At 36.8% G+C, this 17517-nt stretch overlaps 1 protein-coding gene across 2 annotated transcripts in view; it reads right to left on the reverse strand.

The window, feature by feature from the left end:
- The window catches only part of LOC132122326 (attractin-like protein 1), a 92213-nt gene that overhangs the window by 24047 nt on the left and 50649 nt on the right, over positions 1-17517 (reverse strand). For both annotated transcript variants that reach the window (XM_059532433.1, XM_059532432.1), the window contains exons 25-26: positions 16688-16749; positions 9107-9185 (exon numbers count right to left, since the gene is read on the reverse strand). In XM_059532433.1, the coding sequence (XP_059388416.1) occupies positions 9107-9185; positions 16688-16749 (141 nt within the window). The remainder of the gene's footprint in view (positions 1-9106; positions 9186-16687; positions 16750-17517) is intronic.

Here is a 17517-nt window from a genome sequence, read left to right on the forward strand (position 1 = left end):
CCAATACAGCTGTGATGAAACACTTCAGAAATACAACCATTCACAGTTGTATTTCCTGCAATATAATTATAATACATATATATAAATCATATAAAAATACATTTAATCATGCATTCCTAAATAAATAATCAATTAATAATAATAACATTATGTTATGAGTTGATTCTCTAGATGATTGCCTTCAAAAAATAAAGAATAACTTATGGAAAGATGTTTTTATTTTATAATACAATTCTATAAATTTTAAATGTTCCATACACAGACCCCAAACTTAAAATACTTTGGATGCTTAACTGATCAAAAATAACTCTTATATCCTAGATATGCATGTTAACTATTAATTGCAATTACGTATTCACACAACTTTTCACATTTGTGGATGTTTTAGACCCAGGGACAGCCAAGCATGAGGGGGAAATTCATTCTGATTAGCAAAGACTTGTCAGTGCCAACACTATCTAAAATTTTAACAAATTATTCACTGTAGAAATTATGTAAATTAAGCTACTCACAAACCACCAAATTAATTACAGCTGATCATAACTGGAAATGAGGTCTTGAACCAAGCAGAGGAATTTGCCCTGACAGATGACACAGAAAGAAAAGTTCTCTCACTGGGAACAAAAATACCTAGTAAAAATGACTTGTCAAAGCATACTGCAAGATATAAATGCACCCCCTGATCTTACAGAAAAATATATTTCATCAAAAACTTCACAGCTTCTAATTTTTCGCCAAAAGATTTGCTCATGTTAAAATACAATGAAGGTAATCCACTCAGAATCCTTTCTGCATTGACCCATTTGATGCAGTTCTTCCTGAGAAACATCAATGACTTGATTAGCTCTTTAAGACATAGATTATGAAATTGGCTTCATTGGTTATTCCACAAAGACCTTCCGAGTGCCTGTTTGAAATTAAATTTGACATTGCTCTGTTAGTGTTACCAAGTATATAGATCAGAGGCGTTCAATTACTGTATAGTCAGCTGGTAACAGGTTGTTCATTCTGAAACCGCATTTATTACAATATTGCTAATTAATTATAAACCAACCACATTTTTGTTAGCACCAACTTTCTCTATTAATGTCCCAGAATAATCTCCACTGCTTAATGTTTGTCTATAAGCAATGAAAAGCTTGATGAAGTGAGTAAGGACATGGATGCAACTTTTAATACTCTTCTTATTGATGCTTCTCTTTAATATAAAGAAGTTTTATATTAAAGTAATGTATTAGAGTAAACGAAGTAGGTACTGTAATATAACAGCCTCTCTTAAAAAAACACAAAGAAAATGGTGTGCAGATGGGAGAAAAACAACCTGAATTTGAAATTGCTGGAAATTACAGTGTCTCCAGCTATAGGTGAAGAAGCCAGATTAGAATATGCTATCAGGATTTTGGAAAATAACTGGCACAAACACAGATATCATCTGTTTAGTGCAGTGGCCAGAATACTAAGCAGACATTTCTGCAATATGATACCCCACAGCAGTAAAGTAGCAATTATTTACTCGCTGGAAAAAAAATAAATAAATAGAAAGATTAAAAAAAAAAAAAAAACCTAATTGGATTTTTGCAACTAACTGTTGTTGTATATCAGATACCAAGATGACCCTTTGTTAAATATTAACTCTTCACTCTCTCTAGAACATGACCCTTCAAATAGTCCGAATTTTGGCTTGCTGCAAAGGGTGTTTTCACTGAGCACCTCAATGCATTTTTCCACCTCAGAAACATCAGTTACTGAATATTCTTACTACAGTAGATGCAGAATGTTAGTTCATGCATTCATAACTTTGAGACCTGATTATTGTAATGCACTTCTGGCTGGATGCCCTATTGTCTCCATAAATAAGCTGCAGTTCATTTAAAACACTGCAGCCAGAGTTCTAACCAGGCCCAGAAAATATGATTATATCAGTCCAATATTATCATTGCTCCACTGGTTACCTGTCAATACTTTTACCTTAAAAGCTCTCAGTAAAAATCAATACCATACATCTCCCGCTTTCTTAAGGCCTGTTCACACCAAGAACGATAACTACAAAGATAACGATATTAGTGTCCATACTAGTGAACAATATCGTCTGTTTATTTTAAGCGCACGTGCATAAGCAGCTTTAATTTCTCGAGCTCGTTATAGCAGGGCGGATTCTGATTGGGTATCAGTGTTTGTATTATTCATCAGCTGGAAAGAATTGCTCTGAAAGTGATTCCAATGAAATGGTTGCTCTGTGCCTTTATCGTTGTATCTTTGGTGTGGACTGCTATTCTTTAATATTGAGAACGATTTTAAGAACTACATCTTTTTTTGTTATCTTCATAGTTATCGTGCTTGGTGTGAACAGGCCTTTAGTCTTTATGGCCAGATCTGCCTACAACTACATATTGTGTGATATTTTATCAGTCACTATAATCACTACAGCTATTAACTACTGTATGTCACTAGATTACATCAGATGGAACAAACTAAATCAATCTAATATCACGAGAATAAACACCAAACACAAACCACCATAATGCACAAATTAAATAATAACAGAAAAGAATTACAATCAATTGCATCATATTATAGGTCATAAAATGCCTCATTCTCACCGTAGAAGCAATATCATTTTCTTGTCTTGTACTGGGAAAGATTCAGTTTACCTAAAAGGAGTCAGTATTTTTCCCCTAAGCGCTGCAACACGTAACCATAGCTACAGACAACAGGCTAGAGAAAAGGAAGCATGACCTTCTTTGACTGGACATCACATTTAGCTAAACATAGAACAAATATGTGGTCTTCATTTCCAGATCACTGTAATGCAAGTCTTTGCTTTGAAATCACCAAGTGAACAGTTCTACTTCATAGTTCTACTCTGCATTGATACGTTACTTCAGAGCACACTACTGCATCTCTCTGAGCAATGCATGTATCATTTCCACACATCGGTTTGTGTGAACTTGTGATTTAATGAACTCTCGGAGAGTCCCACAGCTGAACTTGCAAAGTGAGGGCGAGTATTTGTCATAGACTAAAGGTTCCCTTGTGAGTGTGTGATGAATGAAATGGATGCAGAGCCTCTGTGTTCAGAGTCACAAATGGTTGTGGCCGTTTACAAGGCTCTCATTATGGGCAGAAACATTCATTTTTTTTTTTGACCGATCAGAGTTGCTTTTTTCCACAAAGACCAGAGAAGGAGCTGATGCATCCGTGCTGTCCTGATTCCATCGAGCTCTTTCTCTTTGCATAATGTGTCCTTTCCTGACCAGTTTGTGTCACACAGGATTTTGCCTCATTCATTAAGTGAAGTAATAAGGCTCTGTCTAATTATAGCATAGCTGAGGACGTCTAGCTTTTAATATATCAATAGTTTAAAGCCAATTGTTATGTAATTGACATGCTTAATATCCATAACCCGCCAAAGAATCATTAATGAATGATCATCACTAAAAGCCATTGAAAACTCAACATTAGATAGAGTATAGCTTCCATCCTGCAGACCAAAAGCTCAGTTTCTCTGTCACTTAAACCTATATCTTGGGCTGTAAGCCAGCCAGACTGGTTTTATATTGGGGCTGATACTATGACCTTTAATTAATATTAAAAGGATAAAACTCTTGGTTCCTTTTGCCTGAAGTTTGCTGATGCCCTTGAAAAAGAAACATTCTTTATAACACATGGCCCTATCACAGAGATAAAAAGTTTTATCATAACTTCTCCATTTTTCATAATAATAGATACTCCCAGAAAAACCAAAGCATGTACTCAGCAGGCCTGGAATATAATACTGACTAAATAAATGTTCCTGTCTATAGCAGCCTAAAATAGATGCAGTTCAAGAGTCACTACAAGGCCACCACAGTGACATATTCTATTCTTTAACATCATTGCTAATAATTTAGCATTAGTCTGATTTCAATAGTTTGGATGGCTATTATATAAATTTTAAAATAAAATATAAAAAATAAAAAAATATTTTATTAGAAATGTTTAACATTTTGATCATTTTAATATATTAAAAGGTAAAATCCAGTAAATACCTTATTGATTATGTATATTTTGTACAGGCAAGCAGATATAAACGCAACGTGCAAAGTTTCATGTTAATGTTTCCCCATAGAAAACTATTAGAAATCCTGAACCATTGCGTTCATATTCCGGCCTCATCTGCTTGCCTATGTAAACTATGCATCATTATTATTGAGAATATTACAGTTTTAAATATATATTAAGGCACTTTAAGTGTTTTTACAACATTTTGTTGCACGGTTTAATGATTGAAATATTGCCGCTGGTGCTTAATATGGATTGCAAATGGCCAAAACTTTTGTTCACATACCTATATTTTAATCTTTTGAGAGGGGATCTAAATATTTGCAGCTGTGAAACTGTGAAAAGATGGAAAACTGACTGGCTTGTGCTGCAGTTCTATGGATGTTTTGCCCTCCAGGTCTTCAAGCCAGTCATGTGACTGAAAGCTATGAATAGGTTTTGATATGAATATAATGCCTGTATTCTATACAGTCATGGAAAAACTACGAAAAAGTCAAAATGAGGGCTGGGCCGGGGACAGAAAAAATAGGGGAAAAAATAAAAGGTGGAAAAAACACTGTGGGGAAAAATAGTAAATAAGGAAAAAAAAAAAAAAAAAAAAAGATGGAAGGATTGTAATATCATCAACACTTGATACTGCGTCTTTTCTCTAACAATGGTGACACTGATAAGAAAAGCTTCTTCAATAATTCTCCAAATGTTGCACACAAACATTCAGAGATGTTGTTCATGATGGTCAGGCTGCATTTGTGACTTTTAATTCTGACCAAAAAATGTGCCTACATGTTACTACCCTGAATCCTACTCATTACTGATTTCATCTTCTGAAGAAAAGTAAAAAAAAAAAATATAATTCTCTCTTTTTTCATTATATAACAAATAAGGCAAGCAATCACTATTTGGACAAAAGGCAATATGTTTTAGGGTTTAAATATTTAGTGTTTTCACTGATTGTCCACCAGCCTAGTACAGCCTCATGCATCAGCTGTATACGTGACTTGAGCCTCATCACTACTGCAAACATACACAACTGCATTAAGGATGTGCATTTAAAGCAATACTTTTGAATGCTTTTGAATCAAAGAGTGCTGTATGACCATGATTATGACACTGCACAGTGAAATGTAATGCCCCCACCGTCTGTTTTACAGAAGTCATTCCTCCTGCTCTACACTGACATTTAGTGCAGACGTCTTGTCATCTGTCCCCCTGAAATGGTACAGAGCCACTCTAACACCTGTGAACTATTTCCAGTGCAAAGCAATGTTATGCCTGTCCGGCATTAGAATCAATCATCAAATTTTCTTGTTAACAAATCAGCCTTGTTTAAAATGTTGGGTAAGACAAGAGTCAACAGACATTATCTTCCAGTTTTTTCTGAATCGATTAAAACATCCTATTGCCGAAAATGATTATGTGATAGGGCACAGCAGAGGCATGTAACCTTCATTATGAATTTATTCACTCCTCTTCAGACACTCAGAACTGAATTGAAAGGGACTGCATGTTAGACGAAATTCAATAACTCAGGACGACACGGTTTCATTATTCTTAATCACCCCTGTTCCGTCTTGTTCATTTAATTTTCGTTTCGGCTTGGGGTTTGCAGTCATTGGTCCGAATAGTGGGAAAGGCTGTTTTTCAATATGACGAATCATAAAACATGGGGGCGATGCCCATAGCCAAACCTGTTTGTGTTGCTCATTGGAGAGCAGAGATAAGACTGTTTAATTGCACTTTTTGTAATCTTCCCTCCCACTGTCTAATTTCTAGCTATGAGAAACCAGGCTGTTGATATGTCATTCTCCAAAAAGGCAAGATAAGATATTTCAACCAGAAAGACAACAGATGCCTTGTTTTCAAAAGATTGATCTGTTGTATCATGCAGCACAGCAATAATCTGAGGCAAAGAGCTATGACTGCTGCAACCTCAAATACAACATGAAAAGTTAAGGGATATATCTGGAATTTCACACACAGACAGAAACCATAATCATCTACACAAATGCAAACCAGCCCACATGTCCAGAAGACAGTGGCATGAGTGACTCTACGTAATGCTCCACTGAGGTAAATGCAAAACACCATTATCAAACCCTCCGGTATCAGACGACAGTCCTCTAATGCACCTGGCTCAGCAAAATCACTTAACATCAGGGCTAAACACAAACACACACAGAATATACCATCACTGTGATGAATCAAATCAGAGACATGGAACACATTTCTTCCTCCACTAAACAAGCTAGAATTCATTTTTCAGCTCTGTCATACTGAGACTTGATTTGAAATTGTCATACGGCTATCTCACGCTATGTGGTTTCACAAGGCCAATTTGTCTTTGAGGACAATGGCCAAACCATCCTCTACTGAAAAGTGGTAGCTTTGAGCATCCCTAAGTCTGTATATGAAGTCAGACCAGATGTTTAGTCAGATACACCACTATGGGACAAGACTGTCTAAGACTACAAAACAGCAACAAAAATGCTTGGAGAAAATATTAAGCTATTAAAAAATTACTTATATTCAGTATAAAGAATCATCTGACCAATTCATTATATTTGGGATCTATGCTTTAGTCTTTATATGCTTTGCATAATTACCAACCGAATCCACGGATCTCCATCCCACAGATATCTATCTGAAAATGTGACCACCACATTATGCCTCAGTATAAATAATTCTGAAAATGTAAGTACAGGAAAACACATGTGATGTGGGAATTGTCATGCAGACTAAATGAGCACCCATCAAAATAAAAATGTTTTTGAGAAATAGAAAAATCTATTTTGAAAAAAAAAAAAATAATAATAATAATTAATCATATGAAGTGCTGCAAGAAAATGTATGCATCAAATAATTATACTTTTTAAGATACACACATATCTATATTTTTATTCTTAATATTGTTAATATCACTTTTTATTTAAATTATAGATATAATACTTATTACATATAATAAAAAAAAATTATATTTCAAATATAGGCTATTTTGAACTTTCTATTCAATAAAGAATCCAGAAAAGTATATCACCATTTTCTAAAATATTAAGCAGCACAACTGTTTTCAACGTTTATAATAATAAGACTTGTTTCTTGAGCACCATATCAGTTTATTAGAACAGTTTCTGAAGACTAGAGTAATGGCTTCTGAAAATACATCTTTGCAATCACAGGAATACATAACATTTTAAAATATATGGGGGAAAAATTTTTTTTATTTCAAAATCTAATAATATTTTACAGTATTAAATGCAGCCTTGGTGAGCAAAAGTGACTTATTTTAAAAACATAAAAAAACACTACCTGTGTGTGTGTGTGTGTGTGTGTGTGTGTGTGTGTGTGTGTGTGTGTGTGTGTGTGTGTGTGTGTGTGTGTGTGTGAGTGAGTGAGTGAGTGAGTGAGTGAGTGAGTGAGTGAGTAAGGGAGAGAGAGAGGAAAGAGAGAGAGGAAAGAGAGCGATTACATACTGTAATCTCTTAAACACAAAAAATTTAGTTTGAGAGATCAAATAATCGCATGATGCATGAGGTTAAGCACTAATTGGATGGTTTTAACCAGATTTTCAAGCACTGTGCTTCAACACAAGAGACTTTAGAGTTAAATTTGAAACTGAAATAAGGCAAACGCAACTGTGCAAATATCCAGGCAGATGACAATGAGACATTCTCTAGAATTTTCCGGGAAACGAAGCACTGAAGGAAATCAAAGGCAAACACTGATTTGTGTTGAGCACTGCTGCTTTTTAGATATTCCCTTGTTTGATCTCTCAGGCAAAATCAGTGTAGTAGAGAACATTTACATAATGGAAGTTATAAACATGTCCTTTGCTTTCAACTCATGTCTTTCAATAAGTCAGTCAGGACAAAAGACGTTCAAATCGGAGGTTGCAGGGCAGGACAGCTTCTTTGTTTATAATCATAAAAACACTTCAAAATTCCAATAAATGACCACTATTTGCATGCCTGTGAATGAAAGGAAAAGCTCTGAAAAATCCCCCTTAGTTTCATTTCTGTCCCCACCTCGTGCTGCCAAGGCAAAAATCTAAAACGTGACCTTGTCAAATGATTGGTGCCAAAATGAGGTGCACGTCATTCAGGCTCATTCTTGATCAAGACAAAAGGGAAGGAGAAAATACATTTTCAGAAGCAATTATTTTTCTGGAGTGCCTCCTCAAACATTTCAATCATTTTAAATTAAAAGATAAAAGCTTTTTTGAGAGTACTTGAGGGCAGAAACAAACAGATAATCTGAACCTGTGGAGTGCAGCTCTGCAGTGAGCCGAATGCTAATGGTGGAAGCCCATCTGCCCCCATCACGCATTATTGAACTTAATTCTTTAGATGAATATAACTTTGGATCGCTGCAATCATAACTCTTGTTTATTTCCATACATCAATTAGGACAGAAGCAAAAGAGATCAACCTCCTTGATTGTCAATGTCAATTCTGTCCATTAAAATGGAATAAACGCATTACGGGCACTACGACATTGGCTAATCATTCTCGTGGATACCTTATAGTAACTTTTGGGTGCTACCACGCAGCAAATTAACTCATTATCCAAAACCTAGACCCTTTGATAGCCTGTAATTCTGCCACAACGAAATGAAGCAAGGCAGAAGATATAGTGGAAGAATGGAATCTCTCTTCTCAATGTGCAGACATCTGCTGTGCTTATCGTTCAGTCTGCTCTAAACTGCATTAGATAACTCTTGTCAGAGCTAATTGGCTCATAAGGGTCCCTAATTAGGGAGATGGGCATGTTTGTAAGCATTGGACTCTGCAGAGCTGTTTCATGGGGCTGTCATTTATATACACTTCTCAGAGCATCTAATCAAATTCCATGTGAAGGAAAAACCACAAAACAGAAATTGGAGAACAGATTTACCACAGTGTAAAGTCATGCAAAATATGATACAATATCAAACAACTGAATTAATCAGGAGATACTTGGCTATATTGAAATTACAAGAATTCTGACACAAAGCATTCAATGTCCTTATCATGGTTACTGTATATTCTTGTGATGAAAAGAGCTTTATGCTTTATGTTTTGTGACATACCTCTCGTCGCCTGGAGGCCCAACAGGTCTGTTTGATCTTCCACACCACAGCAGCTACAAGCAACAGCGACAGAAAACAGCTGTGGGGTGACAAAAAAGAAGGGATGGAAAGATTAAACAGGATGTAGAAATTTCATCTATATTAGGGTATAGACCCATACTCAGAATTCCTGCACTGCATTTAACCCATCCAAAGTGCACACACACAGCAGTGAACACACACACACACACACTGTGAACACACACCCGGAGCAGTGGGCAGCCATTTATGCTGTGGCACCCGGGGAGCAGTTTGGGGTTCGGTGCCTTGCTCATGGTCACCTAAGTCATGGTATTGCCGGCCCCGAGACTCGAACCCACAACGTTAGGGTTAGGAGTCAAACTCTCTAACCACTAGGCCACGACTTCCCCAAAATCTATATATTATATAGATTTCTGTGAAACTATGAGGAGTTTATCCAAATACAACTTAATGTTGGAGCAAGCAGTTAGCAGTCAGTACAAAAATGTACTAGCTAATGGCAATTCAATTGCCAAGGTGTCGATGGGGCTGCATTAATAAAACACAACTTCATGTTTCTTTAATGCAGCACTTGCCTCTCATCTCATATGTCTTCATTAGTAAGTGTTAAAAATAGTTTTGCACTATGAGCAAGAATGGCTCAGTGACAGATTTATGCTTATACCATTCAACAGACAGCAAATATGAAAAGCCAAACTTGGTCAAACCAAGCCAAAACTTTGCTTGCTTTGTTGCATCTTGTTAAAGACTTTACAGTGCAATAAAAGATAATCCCACTTAAAAGATTCAATTCAAGTAAATGGACAAAAGTTTAATGTCAACACATTTCTGAAACTCGCAGAAGGCCTTCCAGTGGTCAAGCTGAGAAATCTGATCTTTTCAGTCAAGTGTTATGGTCTGGCAGTGTGCTTTAAAAGGACAATCTTAAATATCTGCGCCAACAGCAAAGTCATGAATTGTAAGGAAATTACTTTTGCTGACTGTATTTACGGAGATATGTGAGCATTCGTAAACATCTGAGTGTGAAATTAATTCATGGTTCGCACAGATGAAAAAAAGACGTGGAGAAAAAAAAAAAAGAATGATGAAATCCTTTTAATGCTTTTAAACGCACACCATCTTGGGTTCGTTTGAAGATAATAGCTAATTGGTGACGAATGGGGAAGAGAGAAACTTGAATGGCTCGATTAAGTAGCAGTGCAGGAGAAATCCCCCTTCAGATCGAAGCCTTTCATCCGGTGCATTGCAGGCAGTAAACAGGACTTAATTCCCTCCGCGGTTCCACCTGGAATCCAAACTAATATGAAAAATAAAGCAATTAAAAGGTTCTCGCTCCTCGTGTGACGGTACATTCGGTGGCTTGAGTAAAAGTGAGCAAATAAAGGTGGCATCTGGGGAACATTCAAAGCTAAAGACAGTATGAAAGGTGTGGAATGAGCTGTGGGACGAAGAACAGAGAAGCCAACGTTTTAGGGCAAAATGCAGGTGTTATTCCAAAGATATGAATTTCTTCTTCTTCTAGTTCAGTTCATATGTTCTGCAACATTAACATTAGACTTCAATAACAGAATACAAAAAAATGAAAGTCAGAGATTGCAATGGACAGCTAACAGAAAAGGAACTAGGAGATACAAACGATGCAATGAAGGTGACACACATTCCCCTTAGGCCAGATGAGTTTCTTCAGTCTCATTAAGGACCACTGACATCAACAAAACCATATGACACAAAAATGTCACCGTCATTCCCCTTATGATTTCATTTTCTGCCAATTGAGCAACCATTTTTAGCCTTCTTGGCATCCCTGACTGTCTCATTGCAGTGAGAGTAGGATGCAAAGGACGATTGTATGGCATGACACCCCTCTTACAATCAATGTTTAGTCAAACTTGTAGTCAAATCACTCTGCGTCACAGTTTGCTGACTCACTGAGCTCCATGTAAATGAGCAAATGTCTGGGAACTGAAATCATTTGAAGGACATTTTTGGTGATTTTGCAGATGCAGAAATCAAGAGGCACATCCCCGTCTCATCTGAATAAAGCAATCCACATGCAGAACGGATAAAAAGAGACAGTTACAGCAAACCTGCGAGGAGAGGTACTCTTGTCGAATCCTGAAGACTGAACAGCATGCGTTAGATATTAAATGAAAGCAAATGGATTGCAGGAATTTGAACCAAATGCATTATCTTGCATTTAACAAAGAGACTGTTAAAAGCCATTCACAGGGTGGAAATGCATTTTCGCTATTTCTCATTGTAACCACTCTAATTTCAGATTGCACATTGATAAGTTCTCAATCAGTGATACATTTCTGACACCCCCCTGCAGAGCCCTTTTTACAGAGAGGGTCATTTTTTAGATTACAATAACTGGAAATATTATATTATGAGGAAAGTCATACAACAGGTTTGTATGTTAGGCAGCATCTGTGGCAGTTTTGGTCTATTTCTACTTGTAATCTATTGTATTTCGGAGAAGCGGTTCATAACTCGGGCAGATGTGAGGAGACACTGTCAGCGACCATCTCTAGCTGTCCTGGTAATGGAACAGAATCTGCCTGAGGCTAGTCTTGATTCCAGCTGTCATGAGTTTGCTATCGGACTCGGTGGGATAAAAACACAAATCACATTGATAAAATCAGGAAACCGCTTATTGGAGGAAACTTGATTGACAGCACAAATCCTACCTACTGGTACCTCCCTTAATACGATGCCTAAATATTAGTTTTTTTAAAAGAGTGACACTTTCTTAGGGAGAGATACAGTACACACTAGGGCTGCACGATATTGAGAAAAAAATGACATTGCGATATTTTATTTTTATGCGATATTTTAAGTGATTTAAACATTGACACCATCGTGTCAATTGATTAATATGCATGAGGGAGAGAGAGCAAAACACCGCTCGTGTTGTTTGAAGATGGTGAGCGTGCGGCCGGGGGTTGCTCGCTCGCTCTCTCGCGCGCTCTCTCTCGCGCTCCCTCTCTCTCGCTCTCCTGCGCTCTCTCGCGCTCTCTCTCGCGCTCCCTCTCTCTCTGGCACTCTCTTTCTCTCTGCCCTGTTAAACTGACAGGACTTAAAAACACATGCAAATTATAAACCTTTACTCTATGATGGTTAAGCTGTGCAATTAATCCGCTAATTACATTCGTCAAGGGCCGGGGAGCAGCTGGCCCGTACAGTTAATGAATAACAGATCAACTACGACAGCCTACATCGCACAACCTGCGATGTGACTATCGTGGATTTGTACATCGCGATATCGATGCTTAAACGACACATCGTGCAGCCCTAGTACACACAACAGTTCACAAATTTTCGGGTTTGCAATTTACCTAGGGTGCATTTATTTGATCATAAAATACAGTATCTTTCTATTTTAATAACTTTTAAAATGTAATGTATTCCTGTGATAGCAAAGGTGAATTTTCAGCAGCCATTACTCCAGTCTTCAGTGTCACATGATCCTTTAGAATCATTCTAATATTCTAACATAACTGACTTAAAAATATTAAACGGTAGTGTATGTGAGGGGTGAACACTATTATGGATGAATGCTTAAAAAAAAAGAAAAGAAAAAAGAGAAGAGAAGAAAAATCATTGTTTGACACTTTATCCTATTTGACAGCTGAACCAAACCTTGTCATGGCACATTTTCCACAGCAATTTATGAGGTTAAAACAAGTAATCTGGCAAGTACACATCCACTGAAGCATCTCACCTATTGCTTCTAGATGTCAAGGGAAGGCGCACTGAAGCTAGGGCAATTTCCTGTATGATGCGTGAGCACCATTCCCACAACAGCATGTGAACTTCCCAGATGACAGAATGGTTTTCAACACCTGACAGTTTCTCATTCACCTCAAAAGACTGTGTTCCTTCTTCACTTATATTAGAATAAATTATGTTTGTGAACAGATGCTTTTGAAGGTGTTTCTGAAGGTACGTTTGAATTAAGCAGACTGCTAGAAGGAAATGCCAAGCTTCTATTACAAACATTTTCTAACGGATGCATTAATGGAAGCATGCTTGTGCTGCAAATGTTGATGACTACACATACACACACACTAAGTCAAGCTTGAAGCTAACTAGTTAAACTGATTGCCCAGGCAGTCAGAAGCAAGCGAGCTGTATAACATGACTGTTTGGAGCATAAATTGACCCCCATGTCGGAGTGCATCAGCATTTGACACCAGCTTCCAGAGGGGGTGTCTAATCCAGGACAATGATCTGAATCCAGGACAAGACCCAGAGGGTGCAGCAGCACCAAGAGATTGAACATTCAGAAAGATCCCCTCAACAACCAAATCTGATAAGACATAATGGGAACAGGTGTGCATTTAATGACAAATCAAGAAATTGCACAGAAATTAACAAATCAGGATGACGGATCTACCTTGTGGCAATGACACCTCGTACAAACGAGGGGGCAGAGCAGTTCTGCATGAAGCACTGCATGGTAGCAAGTTGCTTACAACATCAAAAGTTCATTTTCAGTTGTATTTTGTCTCATCCTGTGCAGCCAAAACCAAAAATGCTGTCATTGCTTATTCACCCTCAATTTGTTACATTTCGATATGAATCTATTTCTGCTGTGCTGCTTAAAAAGGAGGAATTCTGAAGAAAATGCGGGTTGTATTTTTTTCTAAGAAAAGTTCTGGTTGTATACAATTGCAATTAAAAAGGTGCTGAAATGTGTTTTCAAGTTTTAAAAAAGACACAAAAGCAACATTAATGTGTTTCATTGTATTATGTGGTATGCATTATATTCTGAAGTCATATGTTAGCGTCATATGAGAATCAGAACAAGATTGAAGTCATTATAAATATTCTTCCTCTCCATGAGTCAACTCAATTTATAAACCGAATCAAAAAATGTACTGAAATTATTTGACTCTCAACAAGTATTTTTTCCTAAATCGGACAGTTTTATGTAATATAGTACCAAAAAGAACTAGAATGGATATCAAGATTTTCAATAAACTTTAATTTCCCTCTACTTGGGTATTAATTTTCTTTAACCTGTTAACCTGCACCCCGACGCCCTCGTCCTCAAAGCCTCTCAAAGCCTCTCCCACACGCACATGCAAGTGATTATGAATAGATTAAATGAAACAGGACAAATTTAATCTTGACAAACTACGTATCATTATAAAGATCTAAGCCTCAAGCATCGACGACAGATCGCTGTTTTTCAATGGAAAGCTTATAAAGACTGTATTTGCTACATTTGTGTAAGCAGTTCACATAAAAAAATAAACATTGAAAACGCTGTACATACCAGATCCGTCGTAATAACGAGTCATAAACACATCCACAGCTGTAAATCCCGGTTTAGTTAGAAAGGTAAGGGTCCACTGAACGACATCTCATGAAGCACGTTTAGTCCAACGAAGCAATAATGTTGTAATATGGATCATAATTCCTTTGTTTACATTTCATTTCTTCAGCGAGAGAATTGTTTGCGTCCGTTATGGAATAACTCACGGTCGAAAACTGCGTCTTGGTAGTAAAAACACGGCACGGTTTTGCAACGTACAGTGTCACAAACAGAATGAGGCGATCCACCGGAAAAAAGAATGAATGAAAAATAGGCGGAAAATAGTTTATTTGAATTTGGCGCTCTCTCCTCAGAGCTGGTGACGCGCTCTGACGCACCTGTCAGCTAATGGAGGCGGAACTTACAGCGATCGCAAATTCCTGTCTTTCTTTTTTATTTTAGAGAGCTTTTATATATGTGAGAGTGTGTTTTATGTTGAATGTGAATGTATGTGCATGATTACCATCTGTTTGAGTGCAAATCAGCCCAAATCAGCTCGCTATTACTGAATGGTCACGGCTATCAAAGTGAACGCGTCTATATGAATAGGGAGAGTGGATTATTTACTTCGGCACATTTGTGTTATTACCATCTGTATAAGTGGCCATCAGCACATCAGCACTTATTTGCATCGTAATTCATTGTAAAATATGCATCTCTAGCAATCTCAGGATGTTCTATATTGGCAAACAATGTTAAATCTTTTTTTATTTTTCTTATTATTCTTATTTTTCTTACTCAAATTATTCTTATTGTATTTTTCTACTGCTCAAATAAATCATTTATATGATGTCTAAGTTTATGTCTAGTGTTTTATAATTGAAAAAAAACTATGCAGTGGTATGTTTACTGACTAAATGGTTTGTAGAAGCCTTCAATACTATTGGGAAATATATTTTCTTATATTTGGGGGGGTGGGGGGTGTAGACATAGTCTCAGAAAAATATTTGCAGGAGTCTCATTTTTCATGATATTTTATTCAGATTTGAAATAGAAACTCATGAGACATGTGGCTTTCAACCCATTACTTTTCTAGATTGCTCCAGGACTTATTTCATGTATTTTTATATCAAAAATAAATTTTTTAAGAGTGGTAAAAGAAATTCAAGGCACTTTAGTGTCTATAACTTTTAATATTTTTGAGCATTAACAAATCTGGTTGATAAAAAGTGAAGCCCAAAGGGTCTTCTTTCTAAAGACACCACAATTATGTTTGTAACACACTGAAGTAGGAAACTATTACAATTATAAGTTAGTTAGAGCACTTTCAGCTGTGAGTCCCATAATGGGGGGTGCTGGCTAACAGGTTAAAAGACTTGGAATATGCATTAAAGATAAACAGACACATTTACCATTGCTATTAGAAAATTATCAGGCAAAATCCAGTCATTTCAGAAGGAATCCTCAAAATGGGGAGTTTTGCATGAGGGCAAAATTGACAAAAATGAAAATTATTTTATTACTTACCCTCATGTCATTCCAAACCCTTCGTTCATCTTCGGAAACACTAAGATACTTTTGATGAAATCTGAGAGCTTTCTTCACGTTCAAGGCCCAGAAAAGTAGTAAGGACATTGTTAAAACTGTCCATGTGACATCAGTAGCTCAACAGCAATGTTCTTAGTGCACAAAAAGCCTCATAACACTGATCCACAGTGCAGTCTGAAGTCACAACTGAAGTCACAGCCTTTTTTAGTGATATTCTTACTACCATTCTGGGTCTTGAACTTGGAAGTTGCATTGCTGTCTATGCAGTGTCAGAAATCTCTCAGATTTCATCAAAAATATCTTAACTAGTGTTCTGAAGATGAACGAAGATCAAAAGGAGGGTGATTAATTAATGACAATTTTCATTTTTGGGGGATCTATTCCGTTAATCAACTGCTACAATAATGACTAAGGATCTTTTTCTAATGATATTTCGCCATTTTGACTGCATAAAAGCATATTACATCAGATTCTTTAGGACTTTGGTTGAATATGATAGTGTAAGCAAGAAGGTAAAGCTGAAGGACATTAAATGTAATTACTGTATGTCTTATTTCCTCTTGGCCTAAAGAGCTCTCTCTTAGCACTGACTCATTAATCCAAAAGAGAAAAGGCATGAGAGACATCATGTGCTGAGGAATCCAACACAGGCAAGCTGTTGTTAAATGATTCTACATGGGCTTAACTGCTGAAAGATGCTGTCACGACAACTTATATTACATCACACCTTGAAAATGTCAAGCACTCACCTGAAAAATGTCACAAAGAACTGCACTAGATCCATAATGCTGTTGTGCTGAGAGAAGGCGATCTGTGAAGGGACAATAGCAAAAGTGAGATAAATGATGGGGTGACAGGTTACCAAAGAACAGCTCTTTACATGAAAAGATGATAAAGACATTTGCTTGCGGCTAGGGTCCTTCACAAGAGATAATGTCGTAACAGATTTTTTTTTGCTTGAGGGGCCATCATGTACATCATTTTTTCTTCTTCCTCATCCCTTTTTAAATGGAGGCAATAATGGCTGTTCAAGGCTACCTGAACTGACATCCCTCAGGCATTACCCACATGCCAAACGTCTGCCTTTTGGGATTGTGGTTTACATTAGAATTAAATGTACAGGTGCAGCTCAACCTGGCAAGGAATGTACATAATGACATTGTTGGATAAAAGTTTGTAATTGCAAATTCAACTTGGCTTCATTTTTGCACACAGGGATTAAAAGGTTATTTCACCCAAAAATTGTCATCATTTATTCACTTTTTTATTCATACGAGATTGGAACAACATGAGGCGAGTAAATGATGACAGAAGTTTCATTTTTGGAGTAAAACTACTATCCCTTATGATGATATCACATGAAGTTTTGAAGTATCTGAAGCAATTTCTTTATTGCTAATACATCTATAATTACACTTTTGACCCTAACCCTAATCCCTCCCTTAAACCTAAACATATCACAAAACCTGTCCCTAACCTTAATTATAATCTACCTCAATAGCAACAAACACGTTTTTTAATATAATATGAACATAAAGAGTACACTGTACCTAACAATTATTTTTTGGGATGTACATAG

This window comes from Carassius carassius, chromosome 40 (genome assembly GCF_963082965.1).
Source record: "Carassius carassius chromosome 40, fCarCar2.1, whole genome shotgun sequence".
NCBI lineage: Eukaryota > Metazoa > Chordata > Actinopteri > Cypriniformes > Cyprinidae > Carassius > Carassius carassius.